Below are 25,131 nucleotides of genomic sequence, written 5' to 3'. Positions count from 1 at the left end.
GAGGAAGTGCATTCCCAGAGGAGAGTTAGAGAACTTTTGCAGTGAAAATTCTAAAGAAGAGGGATGCCAAGGAGCAGCATAGGAAGAACAGACATGTCACAGCATGCGGGGACACCACCCACAACTCCCACACCCTGAGGGAGAACCTTGCAGAGCACACTGACTCTGAGTCTTGCCTGGAGCCCTGGCAGGGGAGCAGTGAACCCACATAATCCAGTGAACAAAAAGCATGTTTCATTCTCCCTGTTGCCCTACTAGGGCCACTGGCAGGGAGAAAGCTCCATCTTGATGCCAGTAGAGGTTGCAGCAACTCTCGCACAATACATGTGACTACAGGATTATACCAGAGGAAAAAAAAATCTGTGTTCCCCACTGACTTTGAATCTGATTGGGAGGACTGGCAGAGGTCAGGGCACCCACTTAGAACTGTGAGGTGCTCCCATCCCCTAAATCTATCAAAGGAAACATCCAGCAGTTAAGAGGGAACTGACAAAAAGGGTAAAAATATTTACAGACCACACAACTAATAAAGGATTAATATCCAAGATCTATAAAGAGCTCAAGAAACTCAACAACAAAACAATCAAGCTAAGAAATGAGCAAAAGACTTGAATAGGAATTTTTCAAAGGATGAAATTCAACTGGCCAACAGCCACATGAAAATATGCTTAGTATCACTAGCCATCAGGGAAATGCAAATCAGCACCATAATGAGGTTTCACCTCACCCCAGTTAGAATGGCTCCCATATAAAAATCAACAATAAATACTGGTAAGGATGTGGGGAAAAAGGTACCATAATCTACTGTTGGTAGGAATGTAAATCAGTATATCCATTGTGGACAACACTATGGAGAAAGCTGAAAATAGATCTAGCATACGACCCAGCCATCCCACTCCTGGGAATTTACCGAAACAAAATGAAATCAGCATATGAAAGAATTATCTGTACCCCCATGTTTATTGCAGCTCAATTCCCAATAGCTAAGATATGGAACCAACCCAGATGTCAATCAAACAGTGACTAGATAAAATGTGGTATATATACACTGTGGAATATACTTCTCAGCCATAAAAAAGAATGAAATACTGTCTTTTGCAACAAAATGGAGGCAACTGGAAATTATTCTTTGTGAAATAAGCCAGTCCCCAAAAGAAAAATACCATGTTTTCCCTGAAAGAGTTCAATATATATATATATGAGCGAAGCTTGCATTTTATGATTTGATTATTTATAGCCCTTGTCTCTACTGTTGAGGATCAGTGTTTTATTCTTGTTACTATTTGTTGAATACTTAGTGGAGGGTTAAGCTCATGATTATAGAATTAACTGAAAAATTGTGTATACTAAGATAATCGAAAATGAATCTTGATGTGAATGGAAGGGGAGAGGGAGTGGGAAAGGGGAGGGTGGTGGGTGGGAGGGACGGTATGGGGGGGAAAGCCATTGTAACCCATGAGACGTACTTTGGAAATTTATATTCATTAAATAAAAGATAAAAAAAAAAAAATTAAAAGAAATAATACAAAAGGAAGGAGGTGGGGGAGCATGGGTGGGAGGGAGGGGAGGATGCAAGGTATCACTATGCTCCTTAAATGTGCATGTGTGAAATATATGAAATTTGTTCACCTCATATAAATTTTAAAAAGCTGAATCTGTACACAGAATATACATTACCAGGGTCTGGGAGGGGTGGGAGGGATAAAAGGAGTTTGGATAAAACAATCAGGAAAACTGAGTGTGGCTCATTCATTGTGACAAACACACTAATATGTGATATTAATAGAAGAAATGGGGTAAGGGGAGTTTGGGAATTCTTTGTATTACTATCACAATTTTTGTTTTGTAAACTTAAAACTATTCTGAAATGTTAAAAAATACTGAATTAAGAAATATTAACCGTGGCTCTAGCCTCCTAGTCAGAACACTCACAGACACCGGGCTAGAGAAACATCTGCCTCTCTGGACAGCACAGGCTGGGAGGGCAGAGCAAACCCTCTGCTCTGAGTGACTGTGGGAGTCTTGTGTGCTGAGATTGTGGAGACTCTGGCTGCACAAGAGGGTACAGGGTGTAGCTTAATCTCCAGGAAATCATTGTGTGCAGCTTCACGTACTCAGAACTCCCTGGTTGCTTGGGGTAAGTCATTGCAGGGGGATCCATGATCGGAGTAAAGATGGTGCATGTCATTTGTACAGTTTATATGCTGCCACGATGAGTTATGTGCCCACTGGGGACTAACACCCGGTCATTGAACACCTGGGAGAAGAGGTGAGGTGGTGATCACACCAACAGAGGTGACCATTCCCTCCTTTTCTGTTAACAAGAGGAGATCTACCATGCCCAACTTGAGTGTTATCCTGGAAACTTGCCCCACCCTGAAGCACTGACTAGAACTCCCTCCCCACACCCAGCATACACCTCTTGGTATTCACTCAAAGTGCAGGGGCCAGTGCTGTGGTACAGCGGGTAGAGCTGTCTGCGGTGCCAGCATCCCATGTGGGTGCTGGGTCGAGTCTTGGCTGCTCCACTTCCAATCCATCTCTCTGCTATAGCCTGGGAAAGCAGTGGAGGATGGCCCAAGTCTTTGGGCCCCTGCACCCACGTGAGAGACCCTGAGGAAGTTCCTGGCACCTGGCTTTGAATCAGTGCAGCTCCAACTGTTGCGGGCAATTGGAGAGTGAACCAGTGGAGGGGAGACTCTCCTCTCTTTCTCCTCCTCTCTCTCCCTCTCTCTCCTCCTCTGTGTAACTCTTTCAAATAAATATATAATTCTTTTAAAATAAAAAGTGCAGATAATCCACTAAGCCACAGAAGCATAGTTCAAAGATAGAAGCTATTAGAGGATAAAAACAAGTATCTCTACAAATGCCTAAAAATAAATGAAGAAATTAAAGAAACAAGAATAAGAAAAACAACATGACCCTCCCCAAAGGAACACAACAACATTTCAATATTAGAATATGAAGATGAAGAGACTGCTGAAATGCTGGAAATGGAATTCAAAAGATTAATCACAGGATTACTCAAAAGCAATCAGAAGCAAATCCACAAATGAAAGAAATCCATACATGAGTCAAATTTTCCCCATAAAATTAAGATTTTAAATAGAAATCAAAATGAAATATTAGAAGTAAGGAATTCAATAGATCAAATAAAAAATGTGGTGGAAAGCCATGAGAACAGATTTGGTGAGGCAAAAGAAAGAATATTGGAGCTAGAAGGTAAATCTTTGGAAATCTTTCAGTCAGAACAACAAAAGAAGAAGAAATTAGAAAAATTAAAAACAGTGTTAGAGATATATGGGATACTATCAAATGCCCCAACATGGGTCTTAGGAGTTCCTGAAGGTATGGAAGAGAGAATGGACGGAAAGTCTATTTAGTGAAATAATTACAGAAACTTTCCCCCATTTGGAGAAAGAAAGGGATGTCCAAGTACAGGAAGCACACAGAACTCCTAGATATGACCATAAAGGATCTTCACCACAACACATTGTAGATAAACTTTCTATTTAAAAAATATTTATTTATTTGAAGGAATTACAGAGGAAGAGACAAAGAGAAAGGTCTTCCATCCACTGGTTCACTTCCCAGAAGGCTGCAATGGCCAAAGCTAAGCTGATTGGAAGTAAGTCAGGAACCAGAAGCTTCTTCCAAGACTCCCACATGGGTGCAGGGGCCCAAGCACTTGGGCCATCGTCTGCTGGTTTCCCAGGTGCATTAGCAGGGAGCTGGATCAGAAGTGAAGCAGCCGGGACTCAAACCTGCACCCATATAGGATGCCAGTGCTTCAGGCTGGGACTTTAACCACTGTGTCACAGTTCTGGCCCCTTTGTAGTCAACAGAACATAAAGAAAATATTATAAAATATACAGAGCAAAATGATAGATTACTTTGAGGACATCTCCAATTAGACTCACAGCTGACTTCTCATCAGAAATTACAGGCTAGGAGAGAATGAAGAGACACAGTCCAAGTCTTTAGAGAAAAGAAATGTCAACCCAGAATGCTGTACCCTGAAAACCTCCCTTTTATGAATGAAGATGAAATAAATACCTTCCATAACAAACATAAATTGAAAGAATTTGCCACCACTCATCCAGCCTTACAAAAGATGCTGCACACAGAAACCCAGATAGATGGTCATCATTATGAAACAATGTGAAGACAGAAAATCTCCAAGTAAAAATACAAAGGAAATCCAAAGTAAGCAATAGGAAGATTTATAGGAAAAGTATAGGGCCAAGTCATTACTTATCAAGAGTGACCTTGAATATAATGGCCTCAACTCTCCAGTTAAAAGATACAGACTGGCTGAATGGATTCATTAACAAGACCCATCTATTTGTTGCCTACAATAAAAACATCTCACCAGCAACGATATAGACAGATTGAAAGTGAAAGGATGGAAAAAGATATTCAATGGCAATGGAAAGCAAAAAAAGAGCAGATATAGCCATCCTAATATCAGACAAAATAGACTTTTACATAAAAACTGTTAAAAAGAGGTGTTGTCATTGTGACATAGTGGGATAAGCCTCTGCCTCTACCTATGGCACCAGCATCCAATGGGCTCTGGTTTGTATTCTGACTGCCACTCTTCCAATCCAGTGCTCTTCTATGGCCTGGGAAAGCAGAAGTTGACCCAGGTGCTTGGGCTCCTGTACCCATGTGGAAGACCAGGTAGAAGCACCTGGCTTCGGATCATGCCAGCTCAAACCATTGCATCCATTTGGGGAATGAACCTGCAGATGGAAGACCTATCTCTCTGTAACTCTACCTCTCAAGTAAATAAACAAATCTTAAAAAAAAATTAAAAGAAATGAAGAATGGTAGTATGTAATGATTAAGGGATGAATTCAACAGAAGATGTGACTATAATAAATGTATATGCACCAAATTTAAGGGCTCCTGTCTATTTAAACGAAATGTCAATGGGTCTAAAGGGAGACATAGACTCCAATACAATAGTAACAAGGGATTTCAGCACCACATTTTCATCAATGGACCAACCAACTAGACAAAATCAATAAAGAAACAACAGAGCTAATTGACACTATGGACCAAATGGACTTAACTGATATCTACCACAGTTGCAGAATACACATTCATACTAGTGCATGGAACTTTCTCTTGGATAGACCATATTCTAGGCCATAAAACAAGCAAAGTCAAAAAAATCCAAATCACACTGTGCATCTTCTCTGACCACAATTGAATGAAGATGGAAATCAACAACTCAAGAGTTTCTACATCATATGAAAACAATTGGAGACTGAAAAAAAAAAAAAAAAGAAAACAATTGGAGACTGAAGTTCAAGCTCCTAAATTAACAGTGGGTCATAGAAGACATCAAAAGAGAAATCAAAATATTTCTGAAAACAAATGAAGATGACAACATATCATATCAAAACTTATGGAATACACAAAAGCAGTTTTAAGAGGGAAGTTTATAGCAATTGGTGCCTATGAGAAGAAATTGGAAAGGTACCAAATAAATGAGCAACCAGTGCATCTTGAGAACCTAGAAAAATAACAAACCAAACCCAAAATTAGGAGGAGGAACAAAACAGAGAATAAACAAAATAAAATACAAAAGATCAGTGAAATGAAGAGCTGGTGTTTTTTTTTTTTGAAAAAATAAACAAAATTGGCACACTCTTAGCCCAACTAACTAAAAATAAATCAGTAGCCTTTGTATATACAGACAATGCTGTGTCTGAAAAAGAACTTTTAAAATCAATCCCATTCACAATAGCTACAAAAAATCAAATACCTTGGAATAAATTTAACCAAGGATGTCAAATCTTGATGATGAAATTTACAAAACATCAAAGAAATAAAAAGAAGACATAAAAAATGGAAAAATCTTCCATGTTCATGGATTAGAAGAATCAATATCATCAAAATGTCCATACTACTGAAAGCAATTTACAGATTCGATGTGATCCCAATCAAAATACCAAGGGCATTCTTCTCATATCTAGAAAAAATCATGCTAAATTTCATATAGAAACACAAGAGATCCCAAATTGCTAAAGCAATCTTATACAACAAAATCAATGCCAGAGGCATCACAATATCAGATTTCAAGACATACTACAGGGCAGTTATAATCAAAACAACTTGGTACTGACAGAATAATAGACATGTGGACCATTGGAATAGAATAAAAACTCCAGAAATCAATCCAAGCATCTACAATCATTTACAACCAACTTACCTTTGACAAAAGAGCTAAAATAAATACCTGAAGGAAAGATGGTCACTTCAACAAATGGTGCTGGGAAAACTGGATTCCTGCATGCAGAACTATGAAACAAAACACCTACCTTACACCTTACAGAAAAATCTACTCAAAATGGATCAAGGATCTAAATCTACAAACTGATACCATCAAATTACTAGAGGAGAACATTGGGGAAACTGTGCAAGATATCAGCATAGGCAAAGACTTCTTGGAAACAACTCCAGAAGCACAGGCAATCAAAACAAAAATGGACAAATGGGATCACATCAATCTGAGAAGCTTCTGCACTGCAAAAAACATTCATCAAAGTTAAGAGGCAACTGGCAGATGGGAGAAAATATTTGCAAAGTACCCAACTGATAAAGGGTTAATATCCAGAATCTATAAAGACCTCAATAAATTCCGACAACAATAACACAAACAATCCAGTTAAGAAATGGGCAAAGGACTTGAACAGGCATTTTTTAAGAGAAGAAATTCAAATGGTCAACAGATACTCGAAAAAATTCTCAGGCTCACTAGCCATTTGGGAAATTGAAATCAAAACCACAGTGAGGTTTTACCTCATCCCAGTTAGCATGGCTCTCATATAGAAATCAACAAATAAATGCTGCTGTGAGGGAGGGTACAGCAGGAAGTATCACTCTGTTCCTAAATCTGTGTATATGAAATTTATATACCTTAAAATTTTAAAAATATGTATTTAAACTCACCTCTGCCATTTAAGAAAACTATTTCAGGCTTCTTGTAATAATTCCTAGAATCCAAGACTCATTTCTAAGATAAGGGCTCCAGTAAGTGGGAATGATGCAAAGATACCAAGTTTAGGATATTTGTCTAGAGCCTGAACAATGCATACAAATTCTAGAAGCAAAAGTCAGAACAAGTAGGGGCCTGCCAGGACCTTTGTTCTACCCCCTGTGTAGCCTAGCCCAAACTCAGGGCTCATATAGGTAATTGGTTCAAAGATGAATTATAAAGCACACATCCTGTGGCTGCATAAACCATTCACACATTCATACCCACGTCAGCAAACATTACAAGATTTTCCATCTACAAAGACCTTAGCAACCCAGTGCCCTCATTTTGCTGCTGAGGAAGCAGACCCAGAGAAGGAAAGTGACTTGCTGAAAGTCACACAGGAAGTGCAGACCATACATGCTGACTCCTACTTTGTTTACACCTTTCCTTGCTTATTTTTAACCTCTCTGTATTGCCTCTTGATCAGTGTTTGTGCTCAGTATTTAACCAGAATGCTGTCTTCATTTTCAGGAAATTTGCTCCCCGCTGCTCTGTGTGCAAGGAGCCTATCATGCCGGCCCCAGGCCAGGAGGAGACCGTCCGCATCGTGGCTCTGGATCGCGATTTCCACGTCCAATGCTACCGCTGTGAGGTCTGTGGTCATACCAATACATCTTGCTAGAGTTGCCTTTTCAAGATCATAGCAATTTTATGAAATCGGGGAAAGCCCTTAGTTCCTGTATTCAAAGGACTTGTGTTTTAGATGTGATCTTTAATGCAAACTACATTGGATAAGTCATTTTACCTCTCTGAGTCTCAATTTCTCCCACCTATACAAAGGATTCTACATCTTAACTCCTCCAGATATGGCTTTGAGACTAAAACACAAAGATGTACGCTGAAGTGTGTTATCCATTGTAAAGTACTGAATTGGTGAGAAGTGCTGTTATCTTTATACTGAGTCTTTAGCTTTGGCTCTGATACTTCAGTGAACTGCTCATCCAGGGCAGAGGTACCACTACCATTTACTGAGAATGACGAAAATTCACCATTTGGGAGGGGCTGGAACTTCTCGTTCAAAGTCTCAGAGATTCAGTTACTTATTAGCAAGCACTGACTTTCGAGATGAGAGGTCTCCCGTGGTCTACAGGAGAATGATGCACATGGCGATAATACACATACATAAAGGAACCTGTAGCCCAGGCTGGCGATGACAAGAAGCCTTCTCGGATAAGGTCAGCTGAAGCAGGGGATGATAAAGGGATGCGTAGCCATCAAGGTGCCCTAGTGGCAGCACATCTTCCCTCCTATAATTTGGATGTCATAGGGCATCACATTCCAATTTCTTTTTATTCTTCTTTGATCTTAGTTTTTTAAAATTTTTTTATTAATATACAAATTTTATGCATTCAAAGGTACAGTTCTAAGAATACAAGCACACTTCCCTCATTCCCCTGCTCCCCCTCAATGCCCCACCCTACCTTCCTTCTCTCCATAGGTTTTTGCAAAGCCATAATTTTAATCCACTCTGTATTCACAGGCTTAATTCACCACTAATCATAATATTCAAGCAAAAAGCAGGGGGAGCACAGTTCCAAAGGAATATAAACAAGGGCTAAAATTGAAAATCATATCCTAAAGTGGCCATGTCATTCCTATATGTGCTTTGGTATTCTCTGTTTTCTTATCCTGGTTCTACAAGTTTCCAGACCCTCTCTTTTGAAGCAGTGATCTTGTTTTCTACTAGCTCTTCCGAGTATAGCACTTTCCAGCCCCTTTTCTATCTGTGCAGGATACTTCAGCTATGAACTTCCTCAATCCCAGTTCCTCAGGAGGGTTCATCTGGTTCAACCAGGAGCTCTTCCCCGGACACAGACCAGCTGGGCTCGCAGCACTGCCCTGGCTCTCTGGGACTGCATCATTCCTTTTACAGCTTAGTTATAACTGACCATCTGTTTCAGGCAGTGTGCTTTGTTTTGCCCTAGAGCCCAAGATGTATTCCTCTCTCTGGCTTAATACGAGAAAATATAATAAAAGACAACTAGCTTTTTCACAGGTTTTTATGACTGTGGAAATAGAGAATACAACAATGTGCCACTGTCATCTTTAAAATGACCCAAAGTATGCAGGAGTGTATATGAACTAACAGATACTTTAGAGTTAACACATGGAGAAACTGAGGCTCAGTGAAGGCAGGCTGCGAACATTCCTCACACACCTGATGTACACATCAAACTGGCTCTGACTTTTAAGTGACTTTGGCTTTCCCACTAAGACTTGCACCAAACAGGCCTTTCTTCCACTCAGATTCACTGGTAGCTGTTCAAATTAGGCTTGCTTTAAAACGCTGAGAATTGTTTAAAAACAGGAGGAACTCTGACTTAGAAGAGGGCAGACCTCTGCTCTAACCCTGCCACTGGACTCTGCCTAAGACCAGACAGATGGTTTCCCTCTCTGCTCCTTGCCCTCCCCTATAAAGCTCCTCTTGGCTCCAAGGTTCAAGGTATTGATGGTTACAACCTGGGCTCTTTTAGGTGTCCAGGTGACTGCAGATGTCAGCTCGTTAAATATTTAAAGCCATGCCGTCTATGAAGTACCCTGCCTTCATATTATTGGAATAGAAGGAGCTTGCTTAATTCCATGTTCAGTTTCCTAACTGCCTCCAGAAGTCGGGCTACTTGCTTGTTCTTTTAGGTAAAGCCGTCCTTGCTGGAGTGTAACTGCTGCCACCACTGTGGTCTAAGAGAGGCTTTGTTGGAGCTTCATTTTTACTGTTTGTCAATGCAGCCGTGATCTCCCCTGACCTGCTTGCCACCACGGTAGACAGCACAGAGGCAAGCTGAGCAGCAGTTCTGGCCTTTTAAAGTTTCTACTCAAGTTAGTGAGGGCACGCACCATTAGATGAACTCCAGTATGTTCACTGTCCAAAGAAACGTCCATTTTGTCCATGGGCAAGGGCCAGCAGTTGACTATTATATGATATCTTCCAAATGGACCCTCCGAGGTACTGCCAGTAGTGGTATAATCCTTTGCAGTTATGTAACTCTTTGCATTTTTTACATAATACATTCACATCCATTATCCTCTTTGATCCTCCCGACAGCTTGGAAAGGTAGAAAACGCAAGCATTATTTTCAGAGTGGAAATCGGCCTTGTGTGCAGTGACACAAGCAGTGGCAGACCTGAGGGCAGCGACTCCTGGTCTAGCACTCATTCCTCTACATCATGCTGTCTCCTTTGGGCGGTACAGAAAACCCTTGCTCCCCCACAAACTTTAGCATTTTATTTTCTTGCTACATTTGGCATAAAGATGCAGAAATCATTTGGGGCCCTTCTGCTTGGCAGCAATCACTCTTTGCCTTTGCTTTTGGCCCAAGAATGGCCAAAAAATTCCATTCTGGCACCTGCATATTCCTTTTGAGAGATCCTCAAGCTAGTGATAAAGGGTAAAGATGAATTAGTGGTTAAGGGTCTATTGTTATTACATTGTCTCCTGTTGTTGGCTGGGTGGGGATGGAGGAGGGGGTTGGCAATATATGAAGCCAGAAAGGTAGCAAGTGGCCACGTTATGGAAGCCCTGAGTGGAAAACTAAGGAATGTGGTCTTCATCCTCTTCTAGGATTGCGGTGGTCTTCTGTCTGAAGGCGATAACCAGGGCTGCTACCCACTGGATGGACACATCCTCTGCAAGACCTGCAACTCTGCCCGCATCAGGGTGTTGACCGCCAAGGCGAGCACAGATCTTTAGATTCAGTCACCTGTTTAGCTGGTTGGTGGATGGCGCTGAGAAGAATGATACACAAGGGAAACACATAGGAAAATAGAGGAAATGCAATCAATCTGTGAGATGGTCTCAATTCTTCATCTGCTGTTAACTTTTGTTGAGAAACACATAGTTGGTAAGATGTTTTTTCACTTCTCACCAGAATACACATTTCACATTTAATCATGCAGGCCCTTGGTGGGCCTTTGTTCCAAGTACTTCTACATTTTTGCACGGATTATGTTCCATCCCATTCACTTCTGCATTCCTGTAACTTTTAATCCCTATGTTTGTCTCACTTTTCATCTGGTTGAATGGCTTTTTCTACCGTGGTATTTGCTGTCACACAGTTTTTCCTGGATGAGGCTGCCAACTCACAGGTGGTTTTAGGTTTAAAGTCTCCATCCTATCACTTCCATGCTGCCTGTGATTAGAAAGGTTAGCCATTCTTTTGCCATGGGTTTAAAAATATTTTTTTCTGTTGCTCTATACCACTCGTGTCCCTTGGGGCAGGGACCAGGGGGAGGAATATATAATTTCTGTAATAAGGATTTAAGTTGTAAAATACCTGAGTTAAAATAAGTTAAAATTTAATTTGCAACCATCCAAATTTAAAATCTCTAGTAACCAGTGGTCAGGGCTCAATGAAAACAATTATCAGCCCACAGTTAATGAGTGGTGAAAGAGAGCTGAGCTTCAATTTTTTTCTAAACAGATTAGATTTGGGATACAGTAGAAAAAGTATTTGGGGGAATATGTTTGAAAAACCCTTTATCCTGCAACAGCCCCACAGATTTCCCTTTTTGATGCTACCTGGACAAAAGACAAACTTGGCTTTCTCTGGAATCGAACATGTCCAGTACCATCCCACTCTTCATCTTAGGAAGCTAAGAATTGTCATGGTTTTTCTAAGATCCAAACACAACTACCAAAATTGATTTTTTTTTTCTTCTATAGAAAGATAACTATAAAGAACAGTTCAAACTCCTTTATGTTCCTCCAGGCCCAGACCATTTTTGCCTGACAATTGCAAATCAGGGCAGAGAAAATAAAATTGTGTAGCTTTGTATAGTTTACTTTAAAAAGAAAGGAAATCTTAAGAAGATTGTGAAACCACAGTTTCATTATTATCCTAATCCTTCTGCAACTCAAATTACATATTGCGGGAGACATTTTCATATCATCGACGTGACATTTATACCACACTTTCAAAGATAATCACTGGAAAAAAAATTGTCTTTCTGAGCTAAAAATATGCAGAGTCTCTGCCTAGAATCTTTATTCAAATTCTTATTAGCCAGTGAAACACTCGCATGCCAACTGCAGAACCATATTTATTAAGTTCTAGCATGTTTCATTTAAGGAGAGACACCTACCTTAGTAACGGCAAGTTGCCATTTTGTAAACTACGTATTTTGGATTGAGATTTCTTAAACCTTTCTTCAGATCTTCCACAAGTATATACTTTTAAATTATGGAGTATTTTAAATATACAAAAAGGTATAAATAATAATATAATGAATCTCTATATACCTAACACCTAGTTTAAGAAATCAGATATAACAAATATAGTTACATTCCCCTGTGCACCCTTGCCTTATTCCACAAATATCTTTCTCATAATTATAAAATGATAGTTTTCTAGACTGATTTTTTTAACACCAGAATAATAATGAACAACTATTTGTGCATGTTTTAAATCACAACCCATGCCTCAGGAGTTCCAATTAAATTTATTTTACTTGAATAGAAATAATAAAAATGCTTCTTTAAATAACAAGAAGACATTCTGAAGCCTATGGTCGCTGTGTAGCTCATCTTAGTTAATTTGTGGCACATTTGCTTTTGTCACGACACAGTTTGGTGTTGAAACCACCCAACTTACACCTTTTAAGAGCTTCTTTGACCACTGTGCTTTTCTTACCTTGTTTCTCTTATCCTAGGCTTATATTTCTCACAGTGTGAAATATAATGAGACTCACGTAAGGCAGCATGTGAGTTTTAGGATACAGTAGCAATTGTACCTTTGAATTCCTGTCTTCCAAATTCAATGCCAGACCCTACTGATGGCCTCAGAGCACACTGACTCTTAGACAACTGGGGTGATAACAGATCAATTCAAGCAGATTATATTAACTTGTATTCTGTTAAATACTTAAGGAAAATTGTCTTTAGGCCAAAAGCAGAGGGTCCAATTAATTGAGGGATAGATTTCATCTTGGGAAATACCATCATATTATTGTAAATTTTGCCAGAAGAAGAATTTATGAAATATTTATACTATTAAAATGCAATAACATCCTACTTGATACACTTAAATCCTTATGTAACTGAATGTTTACATGCCAAAAGAAAAAGTTAGAAGAAAATGCTGTCACAGGCCCATCAATGTGACATTGCCAGCACAATATTGCTTGCTTATAATCTTTATAGTGTATTTGTATCACATAACCTCAGAGTATCTTTACCAAAGATTTTTTAACTAAATCTCTTTTTAATGTAGACTTGTACTTTTATAATAATGAATGTGCACACATTGTTAAGCACAAATATTTAGATTTAGACATTTTTTTCTTTCACTAGGTATAATAAGGAAAGGATCCTACCACATTTTATTCTGGGATTTCTTAAATATATGATTTATATTACTTTCTTATCCTTTCTATTAATCATTTGATTTAAATAATGCCAAGTCACACTTAACTGTTTTAGTTACATGAAATGTTGCCTATAACAGAAATAGAAAGATTGTCTTAGCTAATGATTATACTTACATTGTCTTTTGGTATATCATCCTGAGTGTTATCACTTAAATATATAGATAAGAGGAAAAATATCAAAGAGACTATAACAGAGTTTGTAAAAATACACATGCTTTTAAAAATTGTCAACAGCACAAATATTTGGTAATTCTGTGTAATGTGGAAAACATGGGAAAGAAAAACAACCCACTATGTCATGGGCTCTACAGGTCATGTCAAAATGAGATTTCTTAATTATTTGGATCCCCAACTCAGACAGACTCAGTGTTGAGCTTCATTGGCAAACAAAATTACCTATAAAACTCAAAAACATGTGTGTCTCAGCATAAGACATCAAGGTTGTAAGATGCTGGTCTCTGTTCAGCTCAAAGATGTGGGTTATTTTTCTTGTTAACACCTTATTTTTTCTGTACAAGCAATTTACTATGTTGGGGTGTACTGATTCATGAGGTGAACTTATAACATTATATCATTTTTTATGAAAGATTCTGAAAAGATGTTTATGGTAAAGTTTATAGGATATAAAACTCTAACTGCATTGAATCAAGTATTTGGTATTTTGGTCCAGAGGGAAAAAGAGTACTTTCTCAATGGAGCAGTAGTATAGAGTTGGTAGAGTAAAAACAGGACTCTGAAAAGACACAGTTTCCAACCACCTTCCTCATTAGTAAAAATCCTATTAATGTGAACCAGCCAGGGATAACAGTGTTATTTCTATTTGATGTGGTTTGCGCTTCTCTTGTCAAATCTGTGTCGGCTGCCCCCTGACCCTTCCATTATCAAGTTTTGAAGGGTGTTGGGGAAATTATGGCAGCTGCTAGGGAGATCAGGGAAACACTGATGTAACCTCACAGCCTCTCACCATTTCTCTTGGCTTGGAAAGGCTTCTTTTTCATATACATTTCTAGAAATATTGCTATTCTACCTTAGTATTTCACATTTGTAGTTTAAACAAGCGATTGTCCATCTGTTGCCTAGAGCTACAGTACATGTGTGTTATGAATGAAATATGACAGCATGTTCCATACCCCTGCTTTAGCCATCTGTAGGAAACCAGCAAACTGAAAAAGATATACCTCTGCAAAATGTGCCTCAAGTCCATTTCCTGCGATCAGTTTTTGTGCACTTTCATGAAAGACAATCAGAGAGCAATACCTATGTGTGCCTTATTTTTTAAAATTCTACTTACACTACTATAAATATTCCACTGAAAGTCAAATAATGTAAATAATCTCCAAATCATAATATCAAAAAAATGAAATCCAGAGAGGTCCCAAATTGTCATGTTAATGTAGTCTAATCGTATTTTTCTCCTTTTGGAAGCACCTTATGGGCCCTTAAAGTAGGAAACCCTTTCTTATGCCACAAAGAAATATATTGGATGCGGCTTGTGTTGATGCTTTGATCTTTCTCTAGTTTGGGTCAGATAATGACGACAGAGGCTTTAACATGAATGTTTAACATCCATTCAGCATACCCATTATTTTGAATTATTTGAGATTTGTATGTTTCTTTGTCTAGTAATGGACAGATGAGTTGGGAACCCCCGTTGTGATCAAGTCATTCATAGGGTACAATTATGAGCTTTTCCATTCAAATTTTTTGACAGATAACCAGACAGAATTTCTCTCATAAAACTATTGTTTGGTTAGCAAAGCTTTATTTCAAGCCTTTTAAAAAATTACCTGACTAAAGCTACTTTACCGAGACTCTGAGAATTTCTTATTCACTTTTGCCTTTCCTCCCCTCTCCTTCTTCCTTTCTTCCATCCTGTCTTACCATCTTCCCTTGTTATCTTCATTCCTTCTTTCCATCCTGCCTATTTATGTTGCCATGTTTGGACTTTTCATAAATTAAACCAATGCATTATGATCCTTCTGGAATTATGATCATTTTAAGGGGGGAGTTAATTAAGATTACCAGAAAATATGTGGCATCCATAAATTCTTCATTAAAAAGGGCCTATTTTTCAAGTTGTGTTTCTTCACAAAGTGAGATAATGTATTATACTTTTGTTTTTAAAAATTTTCATTAGGGACCCACGTCACTGATTCCTAGAAAATTCATCTGTGGCTGATATCATTTCCTCAGCTATATATATTTAAAGTGATATATAAGACTAGATTAGATTTTCTTTTTAATCTAAGGCATTTAGACCACATTTTAATGATGGGTTATTATTTTATTCTATTGAAATTTGATAATTTCCTTATGTCAAGGAAAAATAGCTGTATTTTTTTTTTTTTTTTTGACAGGCAGAGTGGACAGTGAGAGAGAGAGACAGAGAGAGAAAGGTCTTCCTTTTGCCGTTGGTTCACCCTCCAATGGCCGCCGCTGCAGCCGGCGCACCGCGCTGATCCTGGCAGGAGCCAGGAGCCAGGTGCTTTTTCCTGGTCTCCCATGGGGTGCAGGGCCCAAGCACCTGGGCCATCCTCCACTGCACTCCCTGGCCATAGCAGAGAGCTGGCCTGGAAGAGGGGCAACCGGGACAGAATCCGGCGCCCCAACCGGGACTAGAACCCGGTGTGCCGGCGCCGCAAGGTGGAGGATTAGCCTAGTGAGCCACGGCGCCGGCAAAATAGCTGTATTTTATCAAGGAAAATTATCTTTCCAGAAGTTTAACACATATTAGAACTTGGTGCATGATTATAATAGTAAATCCTAAGTAGCTGAATCAGAGCAGTTTTCAGGGGATGGATCAGTAAGTCTTTCTTGATGCATAGATTACATATCTATTTCCCTTCAATACAGAAAAGACAGACACTAATTCTTAAATTACTATCCTGGCTCTTGTGCAATAAGATGTAAACTCCATTTTATAGGCAACATGCATGCGACTTATTTTGCGGAGAGCTGTGTGAGAGATGCATTTTTATTAAGCTGATTGAAGTTACAAAAAATACTGAAATCTTTGTTCTTTAATTCTGATTGTTATTTAATTTACAGAAGTCTCTTACCACACTAACAGATATCTCTACTTCTAGCCTGATTATAAACAAACTTAATACTCTACAAATACTTATGTAGAGACTTTGGGAAGCCTGCAGCTAATTCCTTTGTAAAACTTTAAGAGATTTGCATTGGGTTAGACATTGGCACAGTGGGTAATATACTTCCTAGGATGACCACATCCCATATCTGAGCACATAGTTTTGATTCCTGGCTCCACTTCTGATTTCAGCTTCCTGATAATACACGTGTGAGGAGGTAGCAGGTGATGGTTCAAGTACTTGAGTCCCTGCCACCATGTGGGAGACTCAGGTTGAGGAGTTAAGCTCTTAACTTTGGTCTGATCCAGATCCAGCTGTTGCAGGCATTTGAGGAGTAAGCCAGCAGATAGAAGACTGACTCTCTCACTCTCTATCTTTCTATATCTCTCTCTGTAAAATAAGTAAACATAATATTTAAAAAGGTGCTTGCCTTCAGCCTTTTCTGCCACACAGCTTTAATTTTTCCAAGATACCCATTCACTTAGGGACAAGAGAAAACCTTATTCATATAACTCCGATCAACATTTAGCTAATATACCCAAGTTAAAGCCATATTACTTAGCCACACATGCATTCAGTCAATTTGCCATGCCATTTATAACTTCTGTTCTAAACCCAAGGGGTAGAAAGATGTACCAGGAATGGGACAGAGGTCACCATTCATCTTGTGTTCTATAGCGCATAGAATTAAAGTTGATGCAGGCACCAGTGATGTTCATAGACAAACAGAGTCAGGGGCCTTTTAAAGATCTTATTCTCCTCTTTTATGTTTCTAGTTATCATCCCAAATCTTCTTAGATCTGGACAGTATGTGCTACTGCTCATAGCAGTCCATTTGTTGTCCCTAGCTACACCGAACAAGGCAGATTTCTAAATGTTTGCCACGTTATGTCTAATAACACCAACTGTTCCACATCTTCCCCCAATTATTCACATGGTACTAAGTTCCATTACTCTTCCCCTCCTTTGCAAATAAGTGGACCCAAAAGTATTTTCTAATGTTTTAGTCAATTCAGTGAAGCTTAGCAATCACTATAGGTCAGTCAATGGAATTGGAGTCAGCCAAAGGGAATTTCTCCCAAGCACTCAGAACCAGAGGAGTGAAAGCTAGCTATGGATTCCTTCACATGGATCACAGAGTCCTCTTCCTTTACGTTCTGCACTATTTTTGGTGCTGCCAAAGTCAAAGTAATTCTGACAACAGGAAGCAAGCTATTGCTTATGCCATCCGTGAGATTCCCACTTTGTCAATTCATAAAGCTCTTTAGCCCTTCCCTTTATCCCTGCCTTCTCAAGAATAAGACTTGTCCCCATATGGAATATGGGAAAAGAGTACTGAACATTTTGAAAGTTCTGTGTACATAGTAACTGTTTGGCTTTGAGAGTACCTTCCATTCATTCTGGGCTCACATGTTTGTACCTAGTGATGTTTGTGCTTAGACCAAGGGAGCATCTTCCCTCCATAGACTGATTAGATACTGTGCTTAGCAGCACATGTTTTCTCTAAAGTTTTGTTCTCTCACCATCATTATTCCTTCTGAATATCTTCATTGTATTAATCATTACTTAATTACTATTAGGGGTTCAGCCACTAATAACTTCTATTCAGGCTAACTGCAATAGGATCAATCAGGTTTGATCTGTACATACTCTACAGGAAGCAGTATGGCATGGGGATGAGTAATTAAGCCTTCATGGAGGATATGCAATTCAGTAAAAATCTTGAGTTGATCCATTAACTTGATTTGGAAGTTGAAGAAAGAATATTTTGATCACAACAGGAAAACACAGGCTATATTCAAGAGAAAAAATATTGCCTTGGTCAAACTGTCACAGACTCTGGAATTTTCTGTTTACCAAGAGAAAAGCCTTCCCAATATTCAGGGTCAGTTGGAAGGAAAAGGCATAGAGAATACTAACTGCATTGTTACCAGCTTCTACATGTCTTCATAATTGGAAGAAATGATGAGTTGTCAAAATCCAACATGTACAGTATGAAGTAGCCCTCCATGAACTTGACTATAACATTAAAAATCTGTGTTCCTGTTGGACCACAGTGTCATCCTCCCTTCTTGGAGTGAATGTTTATGTCCTTTGAACTCCTCAAAGAGAAAAAGCAGAGCACCTCTTGTTCTTACGGATTCTAGGTACACGATTAGAAAGATTCTCCCATCATCTATTCCACTGGCTCTATAATTCCCTTAGAGATTCATTATGAACAGATTGTCCAGACTCTGTTTAAATTGCACTGTGTCAGGGAGCTCATTTCCCCCTTGCACTTTGTTCCAAACACCCGCTGATACTAAACAAAACCAGCCTTTGGGCCTGTGTTCTCTTTGGTTCCACACAAAACTAATCTGAAGGACATAATAAAATGTTGCTTCCTTCTTCCATTTTCTTTCCATATATATTTTTGTTTGGGGGCAATTCTTTACTTTTATATACAAGAAAAAAACTGATTTCAGCTGAAGATTATAAAAATCTTTCAACATCCCTAAAGAATCTAGAGGATTTCCTGAGTTTGATATATTATAGTTTTTTATTGTTGGTTGTACTCTTTCTCAGAAGACATAATGTTTGGACAGTTGTTCTATAGCTTCATATCCTCTTCCAGTAACTAACCCCTGGACAGTACAGTCCATTTATCTGACCTGTTGATGATGACCTTAAAAATATTGTGAAATGTCAGTTTGTTAGCTCTAGCTCTGACAAGATAAAAGTCAAAAGCAAAATATAATGGCATTATTGAAATTTGTTACTTCTGGTCAGTTATGTGCAAAGCAATATCACTCTCAAGGAGAAAGGGCTGTATTGTGCTGTAGTTTAGAGATGAGCAAATTCTTTCTGCCACAGGTTGCTATTTAGTTTAAGTAGTATTCCACAATCTTTGGGAAAACAGGAATTGTGACTTCTTCTACCTCAGCTTTGAATTAGCCCTGTAGGCAGAACTTGCCATCAGTCTTCTGGGAAGGACCTGGGGGTAGCTTTCTGAGCTCTAAAATAATAATTCCTAAGAGAGCTTACAAACTGCTTTCACACATAAAACAGCCCTGGGAGGAAGGTTATTAATAGCCCTATCCTAGAAGAGAAAGCTGAGGCTCAGCATCGTTAAGTGACTTGCCAAAAGCAATGCAGCTGGCAAGTGGCAGTTTTGGGGATGTACTCAGATCTTGCAAGTCCAGTGCTGTCTGCGAGCGGCCGCTCTTGGGGCTGAAAGTAACTTAGAGGACATTATATACTTTTCAGACTACCCTGGCCCCTGTTAGAAGTCATCCAGGAAAATTTGCTTAGACAGTTTGGCTCTCAATGGCAAGTCCACATGTGTACTGCGCTGCTTGAGGTCATTCAAAGCCTGCACCCATCTTCTGTGTCCTCTGGTGGGAAGCCACTAGATATTCTGATCAACACTGCAACTAAGTTGGTGAGGAAAGACCACCAATGAGAACAAACAACTGGCACCAAGGCACATTGCAGCACATTTCCCCAGAGAGACTTAGTTTATATTTCATTAACCGAAGCCTCCCTGGCACTGTCAGGTTCAGAATACCGACTGAGACCACATCACTTAGAATTCGCTGGCACACAGGGGTGACTTGATTCTGAAGACAAGCTTTTCTTTCGTAGGCCACAATATTTGCCCCCACAGCAGAACAACTGCTTAGGTAAACAATGCATATCAGTCTTTCTCTTGGTTCACGTTTATTGATTGACCACCAAGAGTATGTTGCTGCAACAGGGATTTCTGATTCCATCAACCCATGACCCTGAAATGCCTGTGAACCAGTGCCCTGGGACTGATGGCATTTCTGAGATTTGACCTTTGTCACTTGAGAGACTGCACTTCCTAGGCTGTTGTAACTTTGTGATTTGTGTATTTTCATCACAAGGAATTTGGTGTTTCCAGAAAACCTAATTGGAAAACTTAAGCAACCCAAAGTTCTCTACACTGGAGTTCAATAACAGGTTCCTGCCCTAAACTGTATCCCCCAGGAAGCTGGGCCCCTCTGGATTGTACTCTGGGCTTTTTACTTCCTCTTCTTCCTCCCTCCCAGTCGTTTGTTAGAATCTGTGAACAGAATGGAAAAACAATCCTTTCTCCACCTTAAATCACTTGCACTCAGTGTAAGAAACCTTAAAAATGAGATGATCTAGTAAGGTCCTAGGCATTGTTCCTCTTTTGTGTCTTCCACCTACCAACCAGTATCATTGGTCATTTGCTTACTTCCTGGGATTAATAAAAGCCAAGTTACTTGCTAATTGGGCTCTCTTGCCATCCCCATCTTCCCACATGAAGAAGACAGGAGACACCAACAGGACCTGTAAAGTGGTGGCCTTGGCCTAGACCGCACATGCAGAAACTAGTGAGGGGCCTTGTCTTTCTGTGAGGCTTGACGAATGCAACGGCCAGTGGGGCGGGGCATGATTCCCATGGATTAGGGTGGGTGCTCCAGCTTTTCCCACCTCCAAGAGTGGATATGAGGGAGGAGCCTGTTGAGCACTTCCCAGAGTATTGTGCAAGTGCACCTGAGCAGACTCACATGAGTAGAAATGTGCTATCTTCATGGAAGGAATAACAGGACAATTAAATGGTAATTATGAAGGTCGGGGGGAGCTTTATTTTCAAATACCTTTATAAATCAGACACAAGCCCTGATTTATCTTTACATAGTCAAAAAACTAAGGGAAAATTTTCTTCCCCTACTCTATACAATGTCATTCTTCAGATTTAGGAAAAAATACAATTCTGTTTAACACACACAAGGGCGCACGCGCGCACACACACACCACTTCCAAAAAAGCTGATCCTCCAAAAAAGAAATCTTATTTTAAAACACTTGGGTTTTTCAGGCCAGGAAATTAATAATTCCTAGACCTGACCCATTTTTGAAGCTGGCAAAAAGCAAAGAAAAAGCTATTTAAATTTTGTATGGATCCATTTATCTCTTTAAATATGCCAGAGCAATTTGAGGTGGGGGTGGAAATGAAGGTATTTATCTCTCTTGCTTGGTTCCCTCTTATATTTTTATCTGTCAAGAAAAGGATAAAGAACTATTCTTGGGCTGTGATTATTGACTCACGGTGTTGCCATTCTGGATGGTACCTGCTTTGCTTCACGGTGAGGCACAGTAATAATAGTTGCTTTCTTGACTTTTTTCTACGCGAGGAGGAAATATTAAGTCTGAATGTCTTTCCTCACCAAATTATTTGACTGTGTATCTGAACTAGTTTAGAAAATGCAAAATTGGGGGAAGAGTTAGTTTCTCTTTGACACATTTCTGCTTTTTTTCTTTCCTTGGATCTTAAATGTAAAACCAGAACCAAAGCAAAAAACAAGCCAGTACTGTCTCATCGTTCTCTTTCTTTTTGGCAGTGGTGTCACTCACTCTGTAATTATCAACCAGAAAATGGAGAATAGCTTAGCCAGGTTTTGATGCATCTGCCCCATGTATTTCATTCCTTTTCATACAGACTGAGAGGGAAAGAGATTTTTATCATTTAAATTTCAATGATAGAAATGCTCTCATATTTTAGCTTTGAAATAATAAAAGAAGTTGATATTTAGGAAATGTTTGCATTGTACTAATCATGTATTAAAAAAAAAAAAAGTCTGCCTAATTTCTAAAAGAGGGTCAAGTGCATCAACATATCAGGGTTACATTGCCAAAAAAAATCAGATCCCACACTAGGCAACAGATTGAAACTTCTAGCCAGCATAAATTCTGAACCTCAATGGAAAAGAGAGAGAGGACCCTAGGAACCAAGTCTTGTCAGCAGTTTGCTGTAGTGAAGTAGCAACAAAATCATTTTTAAATGACTATCTTTTCCTTTTACTGCCCCCCCCCCCCTTTTTCTCTTGGGAAAGCTGATGAGCAAATTTCCCAAGACTTCTCTCCTTATCCAACAAACTTTCCCTCCAAAAATCTGAATCATATCCCCATCTTTTTGAAGAAACCAAAGAGTACAATTAAAAGATGATTGTCTGATTCTTTAGCATGAATGAAATTCATCAAGTATTTTAGTAGTCCTTAAGCAAAAACTTAAACTTAGATGCAAAACTCTTACAGCTAGGTGTCACAATGCACATTTACATGTTCACCATACAGTGAATTGCTTTTAGTTTTTGCTTTTGCTTTTAACCTGTACCTTTATCATGACTGTAACAGGTTTGTGGCTTCTCTTTCTGTACTGCTAAGAATGGGAATATGTGCAATTATGAGAGGTACAGAAAAAAAAACTCTAAGTAGCAAATCTGTGCCATGAAGTAGATGTGACAGGAAGACACAGGGCCTGAGCATAGTAATTTTCCCTGAGCCACACACACATGCTTTTATTTCATGGCTTTATCACAGGCTTTTCTCCTTCTGTGCCGTCACCTTTGAGAGAAACGACTGCACCTTCTCCAAGTCTGCCTTTTTAACAGCTACAGTCGAGTTGGCAAGACTTCCCCAGCTCTGAATATAGCCATTTGCCGACTTCGGCCTCTTTGTGAGACTGACTCAAATCTGTGATCTTCTGTTCAGCATACACATCAGCAAAGTGAGAAGATGAACACTAAATATAGGCTGTATTAACTTTACTTTTAGATTTACTGCCTTCAAAAAGTGCCTATTCTGAGAAACATAAACGTTATTCCTACATATGTATGTACACACGGTACCCAGAGTCATACTGTTAAGCATCCAAAAACATACCATCAGAAGGAGGATGTGCTGAAATAAGGAAAGCTTGCCAAGTGGAAGAAAGTCCCTCGTTCCAGTGTCCCCTTGCAAGTGGCTACCATGTAATGGGCTGCTGGCGCATCCCACTGCATTCCTTGCTGATCCAGCCACTTTACGTTTCTCTTCTACTGGAGGGTGGCATATTGCTGAGGTTTCCTGTACTCTGCTGCAAGGTGATATATACTTTATAGAGTTGGAACAACCATTCAGGAAGAAAAAATGCTTGAGAGAGGTAATGGAGCCAGGATCTGTATTGCGATATGTATCATACTGTGTGTTTTACAAACTAAGCATTGGTGGGTTTAGAGTGTCAGCACGTTTCCTCCCCTTTTATCTCCCAGGCTAACATCAGAGAAAACTAAAGAAAATTCCTGGCTGTGAGAATTGGAGGCTTAGGAGGCCAAATGTCCCTGCCAGATCCTGAGAGCATTTTTACTTTGACTCCTAAAAATAGTAGCCCATGCTATCTGACGGCTTTTGTTTCTATTGGTCTGTCACTGACGGGAGTGCTGTAGACACTACCAAAGGAGCAGTAGCACTGCCTTGAATGGTGGACTCTTACCCAGTGGTAGTACTAGCAGAGAGTCCAGGTAAATAGGACGAGGTAGACAGTACATGATTGAAGAAGGGTTGAAGGGAGGACGTGGTTCCAAAAAAGATCCTTCTCAATGTGTCGTCTGACTCAACCAGCTGGCAGAGTACACTTGCCAAGTCGTTCCCTTTCCTTCTAAGTCGTTTGACTCCACATTCACTTGAACATGCCTCCTTTAGGGAAAACCGAGAAACTTCCACTCAGCCTTTCCCCAAGGAAGTCCTTGGTGTCCTCTTGGTCCATCTTGGTTTCACCAGATGGAAGTAAAGGGGGGAAAGCTAACAAGATGGAATCCATGCATTGCAGTCAGCCACTCTCCTGTTTTCCATCTAGAAAGCACCATTACATTGACTACAGGTGAAGGGAGCAGACATCACTACGTCATAATTTCAGAGTAATAACTATCCTGCTTTAGACATCATCATTTTCAGACCAGTTGACCCTTTTGAACAAAGAGTGATACTCTTCACTAAAAACGTCTGCTCTTGCTGTTGATGTTCCTTTTCTGTGTCTGCCTTTTACAACGTCAGCACTAGTCATTTTCTGTTTTTTTAGAGAATTAGATTTGTGTACTGGTAAAGAGTTAAACCTCTGTGCTGTCATAGGGCTTTGACAGATAGTTTTCCTCCTTGTAAACAAACAAATGGACTGGGAAAGACACAAAATGGCCTTTCTTTAGTTTCATGATGATTGTGACCATAAGAGATAGTTTTACATGTCAAGACTAAATGGTGTTTGCAGTGGATAGATCAAGAGAAGCAGGTGGGGGGTAGGGACAGGAAGAAGCCAAGTTGTCTGTATTCTAGATGCATTTACTAAAAGCAGGCACTTTCTACTAGCTAAGCACAATCAGAGCCCAGTGTGATCAGCTGCTAGTGTGAAGATCCTTCCCTGTCTCAGGGAAAGCCACACAAAAACACATAGGGATGTCTTTGCTCACATGTGTGATACTGACAGAGTCATGATACTCCTACAATATAGAGGGTTTTTGTTATTTTATTCTTAGCAAATTATATTCATTCACTACATCATGAACCATCGCTGACATATCCAAAATAGTGTATGTGGTTTCTTATGAAAATAAGAGAATAAAACCTGTTATAAGCAAGTGATTTGGGTATTTTCTTTTGTATTTATACATTATTCAGCTATGTTAAAACATGTTTCTATTTGTATCAATTTTCTCTGTCAATTATGTTTTTCAAATTCTCTAGAAAAATAGATCTGAAAATCACATTTCTTTTTCTGTAAAATGACTGCAACTACTTTATTATGTTTAGAAATCCAATAAACTTCTTATTACACATACTTGCC

The 25,131-nt window shown here is 39.3% G+C and overlaps 1 protein-coding gene across 20 annotated transcripts in view; it reads left to right on the top strand.

The window, feature by feature from the left end:
* LPP (LIM domain containing preferred translocation partner in lipoma) overlaps nucleotides 1–14,059 on the top strand; it is a 727,525-nt gene extending 713,466 nt beyond the window's left edge. For all 20 annotated transcript variants that reach the window (XM_070072379.1, XM_051859193.2, XM_051859192.2 and 17 more), the window contains 2 exons: nucleotides 7,523–7,643; nucleotides 10,611–14,059. In XM_070072379.1, coding sequence (XP_069928480.1) covers nucleotides 7,523–7,643; nucleotides 10,611–10,739 — 250 coding nt within the window. In that variant the 3' untranslated portion in view covers nucleotides 10,740–14,059. The remainder of the gene's footprint in view (nucleotides 1–7,522; nucleotides 7,644–10,610) is intronic.
* The last annotated feature ends 11,072 nt before the right edge of the window (nucleotides 14,060–25,131 follow it).

Source organism: Oryctolagus cuniculus, chromosome 4, assembly GCF_964237555.1.
Source record: "Oryctolagus cuniculus chromosome 4, mOryCun1.1, whole genome shotgun sequence".
In the NCBI taxonomy this organism is placed as follows: domain Eukaryota; kingdom Metazoa; phylum Chordata; class Mammalia; order Lagomorpha; family Leporidae; genus Oryctolagus; species Oryctolagus cuniculus.
Note: the sequence above shows the minus strand (reverse complement) of the source record. Positions and strands in the feature narration are given on the sequence as shown.